Raw genomic sequence first — 17,726 nt, 5'->3', positions numbered from 1 at the left:
ATGAAAGTCTTCAGGCAGAAATAGGAAAAGAACTTGGTGAGTTACTAAGGGTCCAGAGAAAAGCAAAGATGAGTTTTGCTATAGGTGGAAGTTCACATGTGGAAAAGTTTGTGTGTTTATTCTTCTGAAGGGCTGAGGGGTTTTGTTGGCCTGAGAGTTTAGGGCTTGTCTACACCAGTGAGGCAGGGTTATTTCATACTAACTGCAATTTTTTGCTTGTTTTTTCAATAAAATGGGCTCTGTCCACATGACACAATTCTTCTTTCAAATTAACTGGCCAGTTAGTGTAAATTGGACAATCCACTTTGAAAATGGCTTGAGTTCATTTTGAAGTAAGTTAGTGCAGAAGAAGGTTTGTGTGGACACATCTGCATTCTAGATTAATTTTTCAGTCCCTCCGATGGTATCCCTCACTGCATTGCTTCACTCCATGCTGGCTGACAGCAGTTTGAAATGGGCTGACTTGCAAAAGACATGAACCATGGGAGACGAGGAAAGGAATCCTGGAAATCTGCTGCTGTGAACCCCAAGTCACAGAATTCTAGTGGCTTCAGGTAGGGTATCCTATAGTGCACCATCAGAAAAATCCCAGAATACATAGAGACCAGCAGCAGGAAAAAGCACCATGGGATACCTGCCTGATATGTTGAGAGCTTATTTCAAAAGAAGTCAGTGCTGCGTGTGCACACTGATTAAGAGGGAAGTGTGTAGTAAAAGCCGTATGGATACAATTATTTCGGAATAGTTATTCCACAGCTGTTAATGTGCACAAACTTAATCCAAAAGCACACACCCACACACACATGTAGACAAGTCCTTAGAATATTTGTTTTGTTGATCTTTGTCGTTGAGCCTGCAATAGGTTTGCTTGGATCTGAAAATGTGATCAGCTCAAGTAAAAGGGTTTTAGGCATTATCAGGCTCCCTGCTTCTTTTTCATTCTCCTCCCAATTATCCTCCTTTTCATGTCTCACCTACTGCTCAAACACCAGTCATCGCTTGCACATTTTGAATTGGAAGAACTCTTAGAGGAGTCTTAAGTCTTTGATTCAACATTACTGTGTAGTGCAGTTCTGAATACAAGTCTCTGAACTGTAGCAGGCATTACAGATTTTTTTTTCTCTGAACAAAGTTAAATGAAGAGATTTTTTCCCTTGGGTTATTCTCTGAAGAGCCTGTACAGTTCTTTCATTATTATCTGTTAGAAGTGTAAATTCGAGCAGCAAGGCAGAGAAATGAGGCTGCAACACTTTGGTAGAAATTCACAAAAATTACAGAGGAAGCACAGGGAACTTAGAGCTCAAAGAGTGGACCTGGCTCCTGCTCCTACTGAATGGCAAAACTCCCATTGACTTTAGTGACAGGAACTGGACTCAAGTTGTACTGATTTGGAAAAAGACACTTCTGATTTCCCAGCCTCCTAAATATGACCGGAAAGGTACAGACTGTTCACGGATGTAAAAACCCTAGTACTGATCTCACAGAATAATGTTTATCAGACTCAGGATTTTTTGTTAAGCCAACTTGTCTGAAGACAGCAACCTGACTCTCAAATTTGGTTGCCAGACAAGAAAATATGTCTGTCCTAACATTTTGGATCAAGAAAGGAGTATTTTCAGAAATCACTTGTGTTGTATGTATGTTATTGTCTCTCCCCTCAAATGCAAGCTGTTGATCTGAACCTAACCTGCACTTAAAATCCTGGGTGGACTGACTTAAGGCTGGAAATGAAAGCTAGCCTCTAAGCATTGTCTCTTTATAAATATCAGTGGATGGCAGTTGTGTTCAATCCTGTACCATAGGGAGAACGCATATATAATTAGCCACATGCTCTTATCCTGAAATGCAACATGAACTGAAATTAACCATGAGAAGGAATTAAATAAAGTAGCAGTCTGGGTAGGCAAATAATCTATTTCTTCTGCTGTTTGGTAGCTTGTATAAATTAACTGAGTCTAGAGGCCAAATCCATTCTCCTCCACAGGGTAATGTGTCATTCAGTAAGACACCCTGGATTCTCAGGTGTAGGTCAGCAGCTTGTAGACTGGCAATAAGTAATTATCATTTGTCAGGTTGTCCTGGCTGTCAGGCAATCTGATTTTTCCTAGTAGAAAAATGTTTATAACAGGACCTTGTCAGAGCCTAAACCCTGACTGCTGCTATGCTTTGTATTTTGTCACGCTGTTTGAATCACTGTGTTGAATCTTCAGGAGCATAAGAAGTTGAGAAGCATCCAAAGAAGCCAGCTTTGATTAAGTGAAAATAAGATTGAATTGTTAAGTAAAGTTAGGAAAATTCTTCATTTCCTTTGGAAGCAGAAGCAGGGCATGTGCATGTTTGAACACTGACATGCTACGCTTTGGGTTCTAACAGCGTGCCTTTGCCAGTCTACTGTATTCATACACTTTTTAAGAGAGGTCTGTCTCAGAATGTCTTACAGTTTATGCATCATTCATAGCTTTTATGCAGCATTCATCCTTTTAGTTAAAATCTTCTAATGCACATGGCACCCAAGTAAACAGAGCAGCAATTCTTATATTGTTAACACACACACTAACTCACTCTTCCATGGTTCTGGATGTTGGAAAAAGTTCTATTCCCTGATATTTGTAACTATGTGAGTTATCTAAAGAATGTCTAATATTCATAAATATGAGCATCTGGAAATCAAACTCAAAGCCTAAAAGAAGGGATACTATAAATCAAGTGAAACAGCATTATAAAATTATTTTGTTTACAAAGTAACCATAAACAGTCTGATTGCATATGGGGGCTGTTCCTGTCCAATGTCAATATAGTATGTAGTTTTACTCATACCCATGTGTCCTTTCTTCTCTCTTCTTTTCTCTGTTAGTATTCATTGTATAGTTTAGTTTTACCAACTGTAGTTCTTTTGAACTGTTGGCTTATTTCATAGTTTTATAGACATGTTTACTGAAATTGTATAGAACATTTTTTAAAGGAAAATTACAAGGTAAAATAAGGTCTCAGAGTAGCAGCCGTGTTAATCTGTATTCGCAAAAAGAAAAGGAGGACTTGTGGCACCAAGTATAGAAGCTCTACATTCCTGTTGCCTGTAACGACACATAGTGATGTCCATGAAATCTGACTGCTCAACTGGCTGAACATTTCCAACCTTAATTTAGCGTATATTGCCCCTTGCTGGTTTTCAGATTATTCCATTAACCTTTTGACTAGTGAGTGGGGAAAAAAATCTCCCAAGGGTATTTCATTTTGATCTTAGCAAAATTGTTTATGCCACGGTATATTGCACCAATTTATGATATAATTTTACACTCCTCACTTGGCACTCTATGTTTGTGTTATAAAATATCTTGTTTGCAGTTCTGGTGGGTCATATATTCAGTTCTCCTGAATTGCTCATAAGATATTATAATAGAAAGAGAGAGACACTTGGAGTTCCTCACAAATTTTTAACAAGACTAAATCCTGGTACATTAATGGAAACATTGTAACAAAAGATATACGGTTTTCCTTCTTTTGTGGTTTATGCATTCATTTGACTGTAACTTCTGATAAATTGGATTTTAATGCTATTTCCCTATTAGTTCAATTAATATTCATTTTAATCATGCCCATCACAATGAATCCACTCAATATAAATTAGGACACAGCAGAGGTTTCTCTAAGAATTCCAGTGTTCTTCAGACATAATTAATGTATCATTCAAAGTATTACTGAGCTCCTCCTGTTTCAGCTGTCACAATACAAAATTTCCTCATGGTTGCAGTGGAATCATCCAGGCATAATTAATTCAAAGAGAATGAGAAATCCCACGAGGAACTAGACCACCACCTGTTGAGAAATGCCATTACCAGAAATCACCACCAATGAGAAACGGCCATTTTACATCGGAACTGAAAGCTCTTTCTACATGCATCTCACCTTGTTTCTGGCAAGAACATTAGCACCTGCTTTAACGAGCAGTTTGGCAGACTGACTGAATCCATGCCAACATGCTTCATGAAGCGCTGTATTCCCATCCTGAAGAGCACACACACAAGAGCAGCAGTTTAGGGTGTTGTGTCCACACATACAGGAATGTTACATTCAGAATGTAAGTGCTGTACCCCTCTTTGGGCATTAAAAATCATTTCCCTTTTCTTGCTATCTAATTCTGTTTGGGGATAGGCATATGTATGCTAGACCTAGGCTTAAACAACTTCCATGGGCATCCTCCTACTTTCAACCCTCCCTGCCTCTACTTCACCAACCCCTGAGTTCCTAACCAAGCATAACATTATACTGACATGTGTGCAGTATGTGCTCCATTGCTTTTCTTTGTTGGCATCCTTTCGTCTGCAAGAGATGGTGGGAATTGCAGCCTATGATGTAGATGGTTTACTTTTCAACAGTTAGAATTAGACCTGTTCATGTGTTTGTGATTGACTTGTCTTCCAGTGGCTGTCACAGAAAGACTATAAGCCCTAAAGATAGTAACAGCTAATCAAGAATTGTCCTTTAGTGACCTGTATTTGGAACAAAAGGTGATGGGAATTCTCTATGAAGTTCCATACAGTATGATTTAACTGATGACTGTGGTGGTGTTTATATAGAATAATAGAAATGCTGGGCTGGAAGGGACCTTGAGAGGTTCTCTAGTCCAACCCACTACACTGAGACAGGACCAAGAAAGCCTAGACCATCCGTGACAGGTTGTGCAATCTGTTAAAAGCCTCCAGTGATGGAAATTACACAACCTCCCTTGGAAGCCTGTTCCAGCACTTTGTAGTTAGAACGTTTTTCCTAATATCTAAGCTAAATCATCCTTGCTGCATACTAAGTCCATTACTTCTTGTCCTCCCTTCAGTGCAGATTGAGAACAATTGATCACCATCATTTCTATACCAGCCCTTAAAATATCTGAAGACTGTCATTAGGTCCCCCCCCTCAGTCTTTTCTCAAGGCTAAACATGCCCAGTTTTTTTAACCTTTCCTCATAGGTCAGGTTGCTAAACCTTTTATCATTTTTCTTGTTCTCTAGATTCTCTCCAGTTTGTCCACATCTTTCTTAAAGTATGGCACACAGTACTCCACATGAGGCCTCACAAGTGCTGAGTAGAGTAGGACTATTATCTCCCATGTCTTACATACAACACTCTTGTTAATACACCCCAGAATGATTTTAGCCTCTTTTTTGCAACTGCATCACACTGTTGACTCATATTGAATTTGTGATCCACTGTAACCCCCTAGGTCCTTTTCAGGCAGTACTGCTGCTTAGCCAGTTATTCCCCATTTTGTAGCTGTTTTTCATTCTTATGTGTAGTACTTTGCACTTGTCTTTATTTAATTTAATCTTGTTGAATTCAGACCAGTTCTCCAATTTGTCAAGGTTGTTTTCAATTCTAATCCTCTGCTCCAAAATGCTTTCTACCCCTCCCATCTTGGTCTCATCTGCAGATTTTATAAGCACACACTCTCCTTCATTATTCAAGTCATTAATGAAAATATTGATTAGTACCAGACCCAGAACTGGCCCCTATGCACCCCAATAGATATACTCTCCCAGTCTGACAGCAAACCAGATAACTGTTCCTTAAACCCTATTATCCTCTATCCTTTGCTTTCAAATTGGTTAACAGTTTTTTTCAGTTATCTTTCCAGGTATCAAAGCTAGGCTGACTGGTCTGTAATTCCTTGGGTCCTCTTTGTTTCCCTTTTAAATGCTAGGGGAACTTAGGTACTATGTTTCCTCTTCTCCAGTCCTCTGGGACCTCAGATGTCCTCCATGAGTTCCCAAAGATAATCACTAGTGGTTCTGAGATTGCCTCAGCTATTTCCTTAAGTACCTTAGGATGAATTTCACCAGGCCTGCTGACTTGAATATATATAATTTATCTAAATATTCTTTAACCCATTCTTTCCCTATTTTGGCTTGCTTTCCTTCCCCATACGTACATGGCAATGGGTTTTTACACTGTGCATAGTTGAGAAATGCAGTGAATTCTCACCAGGGCACATACATTTGTGCTACAGGACTGAAGGCAAAAAATAAGATCTGGGGGTGAAAAGGGTATCCAAATAGCATCCCGGAGAGGGGTAAGGGTCCTATCAGACTTTTTGCTTTCATTTTCGTGCTGGGTCTGCAGACACCAAGGAAGTTCAAGGGCTGGGGAGAAGACTCTCCTGAAACCTCATACAGGTGGCTAGTAAAGCAAACCCCATGGAAGGCTTTTGCTTTATAGTTTTGGATGTCTCCCTCTAAAATGTACAGCCTAGAACTCAGCTTCTGACCTAAGCAGAGAAAGAGAGAGAGAGTGTGTGTGTGTGTGTGTGGTTAGTAGATATTGGCTTTTATTAATAGCCTTATCTAAAATGTGGATTAAATAAAATCTGAAGTAGAATATGAGCTTTCGCGTATAGACCTACTTAGCTCATGTTTTCTCTACAGTCCAAAGCACTTCCTAGAGAATCAATATTGCAGCACTACCCTATGTATTGTTGCCCCCAGGGTACTATTTAACTTGATTCTCTATCTGATCAGTCTAGAAATATATTGGGAGTCAACTTGACTGGGTAGTGGTACATTATGTTGCTAAGCAACCAGCACTTTTTATTGCCCTGTCTGGCCACATATATATTACTTAGTTGGGCAGAAGCATCTCTGATTATATCAGGTAAATGACTTCCAGTTGCAAATGACAAAGAAATGATTCCCTCCCTAACTAATGATACCTCTGAAGAGGTATCAACATGGTTCCTTCACAGACATTCAGTTCGTATCTTTGCTTAACAAACAGCACTGCTCAGCCTCCACTGAACTAAGTTTTCTTAGTAGCACTACACGCTGCCTCACTAGCTGGCTGATTCCCAATGTTTCCTTTGAAGCCTGTGGTCTTTATCATATTGCCAACAATCAGCATCATGAGGAGAAAGTCAGACTCCTGGCTCAGAGATGATCTACTTATGTCAAATGTAAGTAAAACAGGAGTATATTTCCAAAGGGAAGTGGGGTTTCTTATCTGCATAATTGCTATTAAATTCAAATTAAATGGTTTACTCCAGAGTATAAATTCTAAACAGCATATTCCAAAGAATGATAATATTACAGTCCAGTGCAGTTATTATCCAACAGGTCTTCTCATTACCTTGTCTTGTCTGTCCAAAGCGCAACCCTCTTGAATGAGAGTTGCTATTACATCTGTATTTCCTACAACAGTAGCCCGGTGCAAGGCTGTCTGATCACCCTGTAAAAAGAAGCAATTTATTTTAATCAGTGCCTGTCCCATCTAATTTTGAATCCATATAAATATACACATACACATACTTTATACAGATATCATACACACATTCCATATACTGTAACTATATTTACATCACACATACCATTCAAATACTGGCTATTGTTGAAAGCAATACCAATAAACTACAATCATTAAGGTTTCCAAGAGTAATGGAACCATTATATGGTTTACTATTGCAGACTAACAGTTTACTATCTTTAATTCCTGAAAACACCTACAGCTCATTGTTACAACTTCTCACCAGAAGACTATCCCAGATGCAATATGGGGGTTACTTAGCACCTAGTTTAAAAAATATTACAGCATTACTAGATAGCCAGTTTAACATTAATTTTGGTTCCATACTTCCAAGGACCAACAATATCTAGGGAAGAAAAGGGCATAGAATTAAGATCTCTTAGTTGTATCTCATTACATCAGTCTTCCAAGATCTTATCTTTGTGCTTGTTTGTTCATTCTCTGCAGCTATTTTGAGTCTGTGGTGCTGAAACAAATTCCATGATCTCAGCCACACAGTGAGAGAGAAAAGACGTTCCACAGTACCATACAGGAGACCTGGTTCTGATTACCAGTCAGAGCCTTTCGCTTCCCAGACTGGGAATCCTGTACAGTCCAGCTCACCTACATGGTGTTTGCCAAAACAAATGAATAGAAGAAATGTGGAATGTGTACAGAAAAGGAAAGTCTGGAGACAGCAAGAAGTAATAATCACAAAAATGACTTGTCTGATACAATCAGTAACCAGATAATGACAGACTATAATAAAACACTAAAAAGTGAAGATTGCCATGTTTTTGTCATACTTGACTGCAAGTATTTAGATCCAGATAACTGAATATAATTGGGGTAGTTGAATAATTGAATAGTTTGTTCCCGTACAGAGGGTGCTAGACAACTGGCAAGTGAGTTATAAATTGTTCTTAAGGGGGCTGTTTTTTTCTAGTGAGATTGAAGACATTATTAATTTTTACAGCAGTATTGCCAACCCTAAGCATTCAAAAATGCCTCCAATAAATGATGAAATTGGTTTAAAATCATGAGGCTGATTTTTAAAATAATACATTTTGGGTTAATTGTATTTCTTTTCTGTGTTTTGTGCCTTCAGGGCTCATGTTTTCAAGCTTTTCTCCACTACTGTGAAAGCTAGAATTTTTTTTAAACAAAAGCTAAGATTCTCATATATTTACATGGCTCCAGGATCTGAGACCTTAAGAAAAACACCAAGTATTGCAAGAGTTGGTAATACTGAGTATTTTAAATATGTCTGAACTCTTCCATCTTTCCTTAAATTAAAGCCAAAATAAAAAAAAAGTAATCAAAAACCCCTAAACTGAAATAACTCTAAGAGACTATATCTCATTACAATTGTATGGGTCATGTATTTATTGACAACTATTATTATGCGGTAACCACATGTTCAGGGTCTAACTGACTGCCACATTTGTGATCGGAAAGGAATTTTCCCAAGGTCAGATTGGCAAAGACCCTGGGGGTTTTCGCCTTCCTCCGCAGCATGGGGAACGGATCACTTGCTGGTTTGAACTAGAGTAAATGGTGAATTCTCTGTAACTTGGTCTTTAAGTCAAGATTTGAGGACTTCAGTAACTCAGCCAGAGGTTATGAGTCTATTTCAGGAGTGGGTGGGTGAGGTTCTGTGGCCTGCAATGTGCAGGTGGTCAGACTAGATGATCATGATGGTCCCTTCTGGCCTTGAAGTCTGTGAGAAGATCCAACAATGTCACAGCATTCTAGGCTGCCACCGATATTGCTAATGCAGCATAATATTAACTTGAGTAGTATGAATGATGCACAGACCAGTTTATTCTATCATTAAAGTAGAAAGAAATTCATCATTTACTATTGCTATGACACATTTACAAGGCCCAAACTGTGAAAGACATGATAATAAAGTATACAGTGAAGTATATAGTGAAACAGCATTTGCCTTAAAGGTCTGAAACATTCTGTGTGACAGAGTTCAAATGGGAGACAAGAATGGAGTGGACCCATTGTAGCTTTAAATAAGGATCTTCTCATAGTGCTAACTCAATTCATTTTTGTTGTTACATTATTTTTTCTTATTTCTCTTCTGACCCAATTAAAGTAATTGCAGTTAATTAAACAGACATTTAACTTACTGGCTCGTGGGAGATAACAGCTACTCCTGTGAACATTTCACCTTAATTAAAAAGAAACCAATAGCTGAAAAGCAGATAAGCTCACTTTTCACGGCTGCAGCAGCTGATCCAGCTTGGGACCAAGCCATTCTCCAAGCACCCCACTCTGCCACCAGGCAACATGGGCCAGCTTGCTTAGATTGTCTCCAGGTAGTGAGAGCATTCTCCAAACATAGAGTGCTCACTGATTGAAGGTTGGATCACGGAAATGTAAGTGCCACGTGTGCTCAGATTTGAATTAAACTGTGTTACCACTTTGATCCTAATCATATTCTACTCAAAGGCACAAAGAGACTAATTTTACTCAAAGGTTCTCAGTCATTTGCAGGACCCTTGATATTATAGAAGACTTTTCTCCTTAAGTTATAGAGCACCTAAAAGATATATATTATACTGACTACATATATTGTTTTAACTTGCCTTTCCCCCCATTTGTAGAATTCTAGTGAAACTATTTTGTCTTTTAGGACAAAGCTAATATCAGGATGCCTTTATGTGGTCAACTGAAAATTTTTGTTTGGTTGCTTTTATTTTGTGCATCAGCTTCTCTCTGCAAGTGCTGAGTCTGAGCTTTCAAAGCAGTGTAATCACTGACTCACAGTTCTCTTTCTGCATTTACATTTTTCACATTGCCTATTTCTTTCTTTTATTAAAAAATATCTCGTCTCCAAAGAGCACTTGCCCGAGCCCTGCCTTTAACAGTGAGCATTCTAGAATGCGTGACAGGATACTGTTCTGGAAATTGTTAGAAAAACAATACCTATAGTGCATATTGATTTTGTAGACAATCAGTTAAGTGTATAAATCTGAAGCAAACACTTTATGATCTTGTTTGTAAGTGACTTGCTTACAAGGGGCAGTTTGCAGACTGCAAGATCAGTAAAAATGAAAAAAAGAGAATTATAGTGCTGTTGTACAGGTGCGACCTTTACCACAATAATGGAGGAGATTTGCCTGAACTGAAACATTTAGGAGCTAGATTCACAAGGGGACTGAGCATTGTACCAGCTAAGGCCTGGTCTACACCTAAAAATTAGATTGACCTATCTACCTTGCTCAGGGCTGTGAAAAATTTCACACTCTGTGTGACATCGGTCAACCTATACCCGTAGGTGCAGGTAGGTCAGAGGAACAATTCTTCCATTAACCTAGCTACTGCCTCTCAGAGAGGTGGATTAACTACATCAATGGAGAAATCCCTTCTGACAGCGTAGGAAACATCTACATTACAGTGCTACAATAACACATCATAGCTGTGCTGCTTTTGCATAGACATGGCCTAACTTTTAGGCATCTTGCTGTAGGGGCCCCAGAACGGGGGGGCCAAGGGGCCATGGCCCTCCCACTTTTGAAAGTGGACGGATGGGCCTAGCCCCCTGCTCCGCCTCTTCCCCCTGAGGCCCTGCCCAGGCTGGAAGCTGGAGCCTGGCTTGGGTCAGAGGCACAGGGAGCCTGGGCAGCTGTGGACCCTCCACCTGCCCGGGATGGGGGGGGCCCGAAAGCAGCCGCTGGCCCATGTCCCCACTTCTTGGGCCCCCGCCCAGGGCAGGTGGAGGGTCCACGGCTCCCCAAAGCTGCCCGGGTGACTCTTACTATGGCCCGGCTGTGACTCTTCAGCTCCTGAGGCCTTGCCCCCAGGTCAGAAGCCGGAGCCGGGTCAGGCTAAGAGCTGCGCTGGCAGCTGTGGACCCTCCATGTGCCCTGGATGGGGGCCTGGGAGCAGGGAAACGGGCCAGGGGCTGCTCTCAGGCCCCTTCACCCAGGGCAAGTGGAGGGGCCTGGGCTCCCTGACCCAGCTTCTGCTTAGCTGGTGGATGGGGTCTCAGGGGAAAGAGGAGGGGCAGGGGCAGGGCCATGGAGGGGTGGGGCCTCATGGCCCCCTCTCGCTTTTAGGAAGAATCCATCACCCCTGCCTCATCTCCTAGTGGAATTCATAACCTTGAGTTTGGGACCCAGGCTCCCTATACAATGCAAGAGGAGAGTTAGGCACCTAAGAATGGGATTCAGAACAGCCAGCATGCTGAGAGGTTTGTGAATTCACCTAGTTTGTGAATCCCACTGGTGCTTCAGCATGATCTAATCAAGGCACTTCACTTCTTCCATTATCTACCAGAACCCCAACAGTCACATTCTCTTCTTTACTGCCTCCATCAATGCTATCATCTCCTTTAAGGGTGAAAGATTGGATACTCCTTCCAATCTCACTTGTTGCCTCCTCCCACCACTCTATCTTGCTGTTTACACCATTCACTGCCCAAGTTGGTCAAATTATTTGTTGTGAACAAAATATCCTGCGCCTGGAGTGTTGAATTAAAAAAAAAAAAAATCAATAGAAAGATAATTATCTTCACTCCTGAGACAAAACTGCTAAGTTTGGAAAATTTTAACCTTTGAAATCAAAGAGTGAACAGCAATGTTTCTTTAGCATATTGCTAATTAAAATCGGAAGGTTTAAAATAGGGAAAATTATATCAGTAAGAGTACAGTACTCCGAATATCATCTGAATATTTCAATATTCTAAAGTAGTTGAATCAACCATTCATGGCTTCCAAGCATTTGATGTGAACTTACTACTCTCTTCTCCCTTGCTAAACAGAGAGAATCATCATGAAATCACAATAATAAGCATATTACTCTTGGACAATAGTGATAAAAGGCCAGCAGAAATGATCAAGGCAAGAAAGTATAAACATAACTAAAGGAAATCAAAAAGTCAGTTATTGGAACTACAGAAGGCACTTTGCATATTTACATTTTGGTTGAAATAATTTTAAACTTTGGGTTATGGCCCATTTGTGTTAGTTTCTTCAACTTAGATTTTCACATGGGACTCCCAGAAGTAAAGTTTCATTTTTTTTTAAAATGACATACTTTCCATTGAGATAGTCAGAAAGCTTTCAGTGGGATGTCAAACGAGGGGTAGATAATTTTATGCAAAGCATCAAGAATGAAACCCAGCCATGCAACCATGCACCATTTTAGGAACTCTAACATGCCAAACTGCCAATCCAAGATTTTACATGCAACCATGTCAGAGGGAAGCTCAAGGCAAGATTGATGCACAAGATTTCTAACCTCCTTCTCTCTTTCTGATCTTCTAGGTTCCTTTCTAGCCTTTCTCCTCTGGTTTTTCTCATCTTTTTCTTCCTTGATTCCTTTCACCAAGGCAACTTTCTCCTTGACTATTTCTGAAGTATGTGCTGTATGAATACTCATTGACCAATCAGAGTTTGCATTAGCATTCCAGTAAGAGTTTTCAGGATTGGCAGGGAGAAGGAAAGAATTAGTTCCTGGAGTTGCATACTCTACAGAGCTGGTTTCCACAGGTTGAAATTCATAATAATCCCACTCCAGGCCACTGGAGGTCATTCTTCAACTAATTCTCATGTCTCTTAGTGTTTTAAAGTACTTCATCTGCAGAACATGAAGTTAGTGTTTTAATCTCTCCACAACATTTAGAATTATCCACTTCTATTCGCCATGCGGCAGATGGAAAGTTAGTCCTTGCATTTAAGAATTAGCTATAGATATTCAACTCAAAATTAAAATTTTGTTATTGGATTACCCCTGTCTTTTTAAAAAATGAAATAGAACATGGATCCGATTTTTAAAGTTGCAGGAGGATAATTTGCACATGTAATCACAATAATTCTGCATAAAAATGGAAAATTAGACATTTTAAAAAATATTTTTAAATAAATTATCTGATTATTTCCCCCATGTGTAATTTAAAAATCTGGACCCAACTGTATATTTATGAATAATATTAATGAAATGGATGTTAATTGACAATATTTGATGCTGAAATCCATCAATGCCAACAGAATAAAGGGTTTCTTCCTCAGTTTCTGACACTCAGTAACAGTGACTGAAAAGCAATAGAAGCATCTCTGTGTGATGCAGGTAAAAAGTGTGCAAATATGGATTGTACAACAGGAATTTATAGGCAGGAGGTTTTTTTTTTTACCATTTGAAAGCAAAACAGACATATTTTAGCTAACACATTTCATCTCATGCAGTCCTGTGACAATCCCCAAGTTGGGAGTTTTATTCTCCTTCCCTCTTTTCCCTCAGAAACAAATCAAAACGGCACTTCTCAGAATGTACAACAATTCTTGATGCTCTCGTTATATCCAGAGGAGATATCCAGTATAATATAAGGGGATCCAAAAACGGAATTCAATTCTATGAACATAGGCTTTACAACATAACCACATTTCTAGTTTGTTATTAAAATTAGTTACAGTGCTTGGTACAGCAACACACTGTGGTGAACTAGGACTTGGAGAAAGTTACAGGAAAAGTGAATGAACTGAATATATCTGCAGAGGAGTAAGACTCACTCTTTGGCTGATGTAATGATAAATTCCAATTTACAATTTTCCCAGCATGCCTACTTTTATCAGTTTCTTCAGAATGCAATGTTAGATGTACATATAGCACACATTTTGTGATAACAGCATTCAAAAAAATGCAAGTCCCACTGAGAAAATAGTTCATTTTCTTTTTTCCCCCCAAAAAATCCCACCTGGTAAACAAATAATTGGCATAACTTGGATTCTCAGAGTAGTTACTTTACTTACAGGAAAGCTGACTGTACTTATATACTTTCTGTAATTTTGTTATAACAACAATACTCTGCACTTACTGTGCACATCACCATTCATGGGGAGGATCTAAAAACACTTGACAAATATGAATTAATCAAGCCTCCCTATACATCCGTATAGCAGGTATTAGCCCTATTTTACAGAGATGCAAACTGTAGCAATGAGAGGTTAGGAAATGGAATTACTGACTCAAGAGCAACTCCCTTAGTACAAGAGCGGTTGCAGAAAAATCAAGGTTACAAGCCTCCCAGAGACTATCCTAAGTTTCACTATCAGTGACAGCTGGAAATAGAACCCAGCTGTTTAATAGTGAGATTTTTGAAGATATTTAGGCACCTAAAGATTCAAATAGGTGCGTAGCGGGAGTTTCAAAAGCACCCAACGGGAATTAGGCACCTAGGTGCTTTTGAAAAAAATCACACTAGGTACCTATCTGCATATTCAGGCACCTAACACCTTTAAAAATCTGGCCCTTAATGCCTAGTCCTGAATTCTAAGCACCATAGCACATGGCCTTGCTGACCACTAAATAGTGACCTAAATAGTGCAACTATGCGGACATCACTCAGGTCAGGTCTACACTACACACTTACTTCAGTATAACCACATTGATTAGGGGTATGAAAAATCCACACCCCGAGCAACATAGTTATGCTGACGTTAAATTCCGCCCTCCCCCGCACCCTGTAGATAGCACTATGTCAGTGGGAGAGATTCCCTCACCAATGTAGCTACCGCCTCTCATAGAGGTGGAGTAACTAAACTGATAGGAAAGCTCTCTCCCATCAGCTTAGAGCATCTTCATCAAAGCGCTGCAGCATTTGTAGAATAGACCTCTTGGGTCAGAGACACAAGTAACAATGTTAAGACTCCTGGGAGCAGGGTCATTACTCCTATCCTGAGTTGGAGCACCACAGAAGAAATTAGAGGCAAAATTACAGTCTGTTAATGGGAGTCAGCAATGAATCTGGACAAATGTATTTCAATCTGTTAAAAACAATTCAGCCTAACTCCTTGTTTGTTAGAGTGAGACACCTAAATTGATGATGCAGATAATTCCAATGTCTCATCATCTAAGCAACGTTTTCCCTAGCATTCATCTCTAGCATTATCATTGTTTTTACAGAAAAACTGAGAAATACCAATGATTTACTTTTTGAAAACTATCATTTGCTAATTGTAAGGATGATCACAAATAACTTACACTATTCATTTATCATCCCAGGTTATGAGACACAGGGAATAACTCATACTGCAAGCATTACACTGGTAGCCAATTTGCTGTGGTACTGTACAGTACTTCCGGCCAATTGCTCATTTTCCTATGCTCTCTGGAGAAGAGCTTCTGCCTTTTGAAGTCCTCTCTGTTGCAAATATTTCTGGCAGATTATATCACGTAAAGTGTTTCAATGGGACTCCCGTGTGGCACAAATGAGCTCATATTTCCATGTATGTACCAAATGGCAGCAACATCCTCTATTGCTACTCACTCAGGCCTGGAGTAGAAAGGCATCTTTTAATGCTTTGCTACAGCTTGAAAGTAAGGACCAAGCTACTCATCTAAAACTCTAAATTTTACTATGACTCTGATACAGTTTTACTTGTTATGCTTCAAAGTTAGAACAGGTGGGAGACTGATTCTGTTCTAATTTCATCCCCACCTTTAAGAAGCAAAACTCTAGCTCTGTTCAGAATGTGAATCATTGATTGGAAGAGCAGGCCCCTTGGTAGAACAGTGGTTGCATCTACTTACATCATCCTGAATGTCCAGGTCACAGCCTGCCTTCAGCAAAATCTGCACAACACGGAGATGCCCCTTATAGGCAGCAAGATGTAGAGGGGTACGGCCATGCTGTGAATGAAGAGAAAATACTGATTTTTGTAGATCACTGGTTAATACATAGTGTTCATTAAAACTTACGCCAGGCATTTCTTTTCTTCATATTGGTCTGTCCACACCTCTGTGGAAGCCTACTGTTTAAAGCTGCAAACTACTACAAACCTTTACATGTTCATTTTATAACAGGACTTCCCTTATTGTGTGTGTGTGTTGCAACTGCCTCCTTCCCCTCCTGCTTTCTGCTTCATTTGGATTTATTGGCACCAGCCTTGAGACAACACCTTGTTGCAATAATATAAGTCTACAATAAACTTTTTTTTTTTTTTTTTTTTTTTTTTGCTTCTTGCAAACTCTGATCCAGCTCTGCATTACAATTCTACAGTAGAACTTAATCAGTTTTTTGCTTCTGTCTTTTCCACTGGACAACCATTGAGGACTTTCAATTCCACTACTAACACATCCCCTTAAACACCCTTCCAAAAACACACGGTATGGCAAATGTGCTATAAATCATTATAAAGACAGTGGTAAAGTCTTGCAAAAGAAATAAGCACTAGAAGACTGATGTTTATGTCAGCAGCTCCCCTTTGAAAGAATGACAGATATGTCATATCTAGTGTTGCCACCTTCCTAATGGCTGTAACTAGACCCCTGAGGCCCCATCCCTGCCCTTCCTCTTCCCTCGAGGCCTCACTCCTTCTCCACCTCTTCCCCCAAGGCCCCACCCCTGCATGCCACGTGCCGCCACGAGCCACACAAGCAGCCTGGTCCTGGAGGCAGGGATGGCTGCTGCTGCTACACTGCCTCCTTCCTTCTGCTTAGGGTTGCCACAGATTAAAAAAATGGACATTGTGGCTTGTCCAATGGCACCCGGACATACAAGCAGAAATCTGAACTGCCTGATTGAAAACCGGATGGGTGGCAACCCTAGTCACGACAAGTGACTCGAGTTAACATATGTGATAGCCAATCCCTTACTGCCTATAAACTAGGAACAAATGTCTCAGTCTTTCAGATATCACTTATTTTACTACCTTACTAATCCCTAACCCATATAATGAGTGTTTAACACAGTATCCATCAGAAGCCAATCTACAGTTCAACTGGGGTCAGTTCCCTTGATGGCTACACGGAACAGGAAAGTTTTAATTAGGAAGATGCAGAAATGATGTACAGTTTCTGGGGATAGGAGAAAAGGAAAGTAAGAGCTGACTTTAAAATAAGATTTTTTTAATTAGGAAAATAGCTTTTCCCAGCAAGTGGGTAATAAAAGTCTACATTAAAATGACAAGAGAGGAACGTTGTTCAGTTTTAATTGCACCCAACTGGATTATCATTTGACAGACTTTAAAATGAGAACACGACAGAAAAAATGGGAGCAGCTGCTGCTCCTAAGGAAGGCACTGGGATATGTGTTTTAAAAGAAGGTTCAAAGTGTAATCATACATTAATAGGTTCATCAGTACAATAAAGAAGAACGAAAATAAGGAAAAAGAAAAGGAGTACTTGTGGCACCTTAGAGACTAACGAATTTATTTGAGCATAAGCTTTTGTGAGTTACAGCTCACGCTTATGCTCAAATAAATTCGTTAGTCTCTAAGGTGCCACAAGTACTCCTTTTCTTTTTGCGAATACAGACTAACACGGCTGCTACTCTGAAACCTGAAAATAAGGAAGTTTGCTAAGATTGTAACCCTAATAAACTAAATTAGAAAATATCAGCATAAAAGGAATTGAGTGTGTAAGTAAAATAATTAGTGTCAGGAATGCGAGGAGTAAGTGAAAGACCTTAAAGAACTGTAAAACAAGAATGTTGGAAGACTGTCCAAC

At 39.7% G+C, this 17,726-nt stretch overlaps 2 protein-coding genes across 8 annotated transcripts in view; one reads left to right on the top strand and one right to left on the bottom strand.

Annotated features, from left to right (window-relative positions):
- Positions 1-17,726, bottom strand: part of ANKRD6 (ankyrin repeat domain 6) — a 157,997-nt gene that overhangs the window by 16,091 nt on the left and 124,180 nt on the right. For 2 of the 6 annotated variants that reach the window (XM_074948105.1, XM_074948106.1), the window contains 3 exons: positions 15,810-15,908; positions 7,113-7,211; positions 3,907-4,005 (listed from right to left, as the gene is read on the bottom strand). In XM_074948105.1, coding sequence (XP_074804206.1) covers positions 3,907-4,005; positions 7,113-7,211; positions 15,810-15,908 — 297 coding nt within the window. Of the gene's footprint in view, positions 1-3,906; positions 4,006-7,112; positions 7,212-12,521; positions 12,828-15,809; positions 15,909-17,726 lie in introns of those variants that run through there. The other 4 variants (XM_074948104.1, XM_074948107.1, XM_074948109.1 and 1 more) reach the window with 3 other exon arrangements.
- LYRM2 (LYR motif containing 2) overlaps positions 1-17,726 on the top strand; it is a 126,645-nt gene that overhangs the window by 25,428 nt on the left and 83,491 nt on the right. The window contains exon 4 of one of the 2 annotated variants that reach the window (XR_012638796.1): positions 3,752-4,623. The exons of the other annotated variant lie outside the window; for it this stretch is intronic. The gene's annotated coding sequence lies outside the window, so the exon portion shown is untranslated. Of the gene's footprint in view, positions 1-3,751; positions 4,624-17,726 lie in introns of those variants that run through there. 2 annotated transcript variants of the gene reach the window in all.

Source organism: Natator depressus, chromosome 3 (assembly GCF_965152275.1).
Source record: "Natator depressus isolate rNatDep1 chromosome 3, rNatDep2.hap1, whole genome shotgun sequence".
In the NCBI taxonomy this organism is placed as follows: Eukaryota; Metazoa; Chordata; order Testudines; family Cheloniidae; genus Natator; species Natator depressus.
This window is presented reverse-complemented; position numbering and strand designations above follow the sequence as displayed.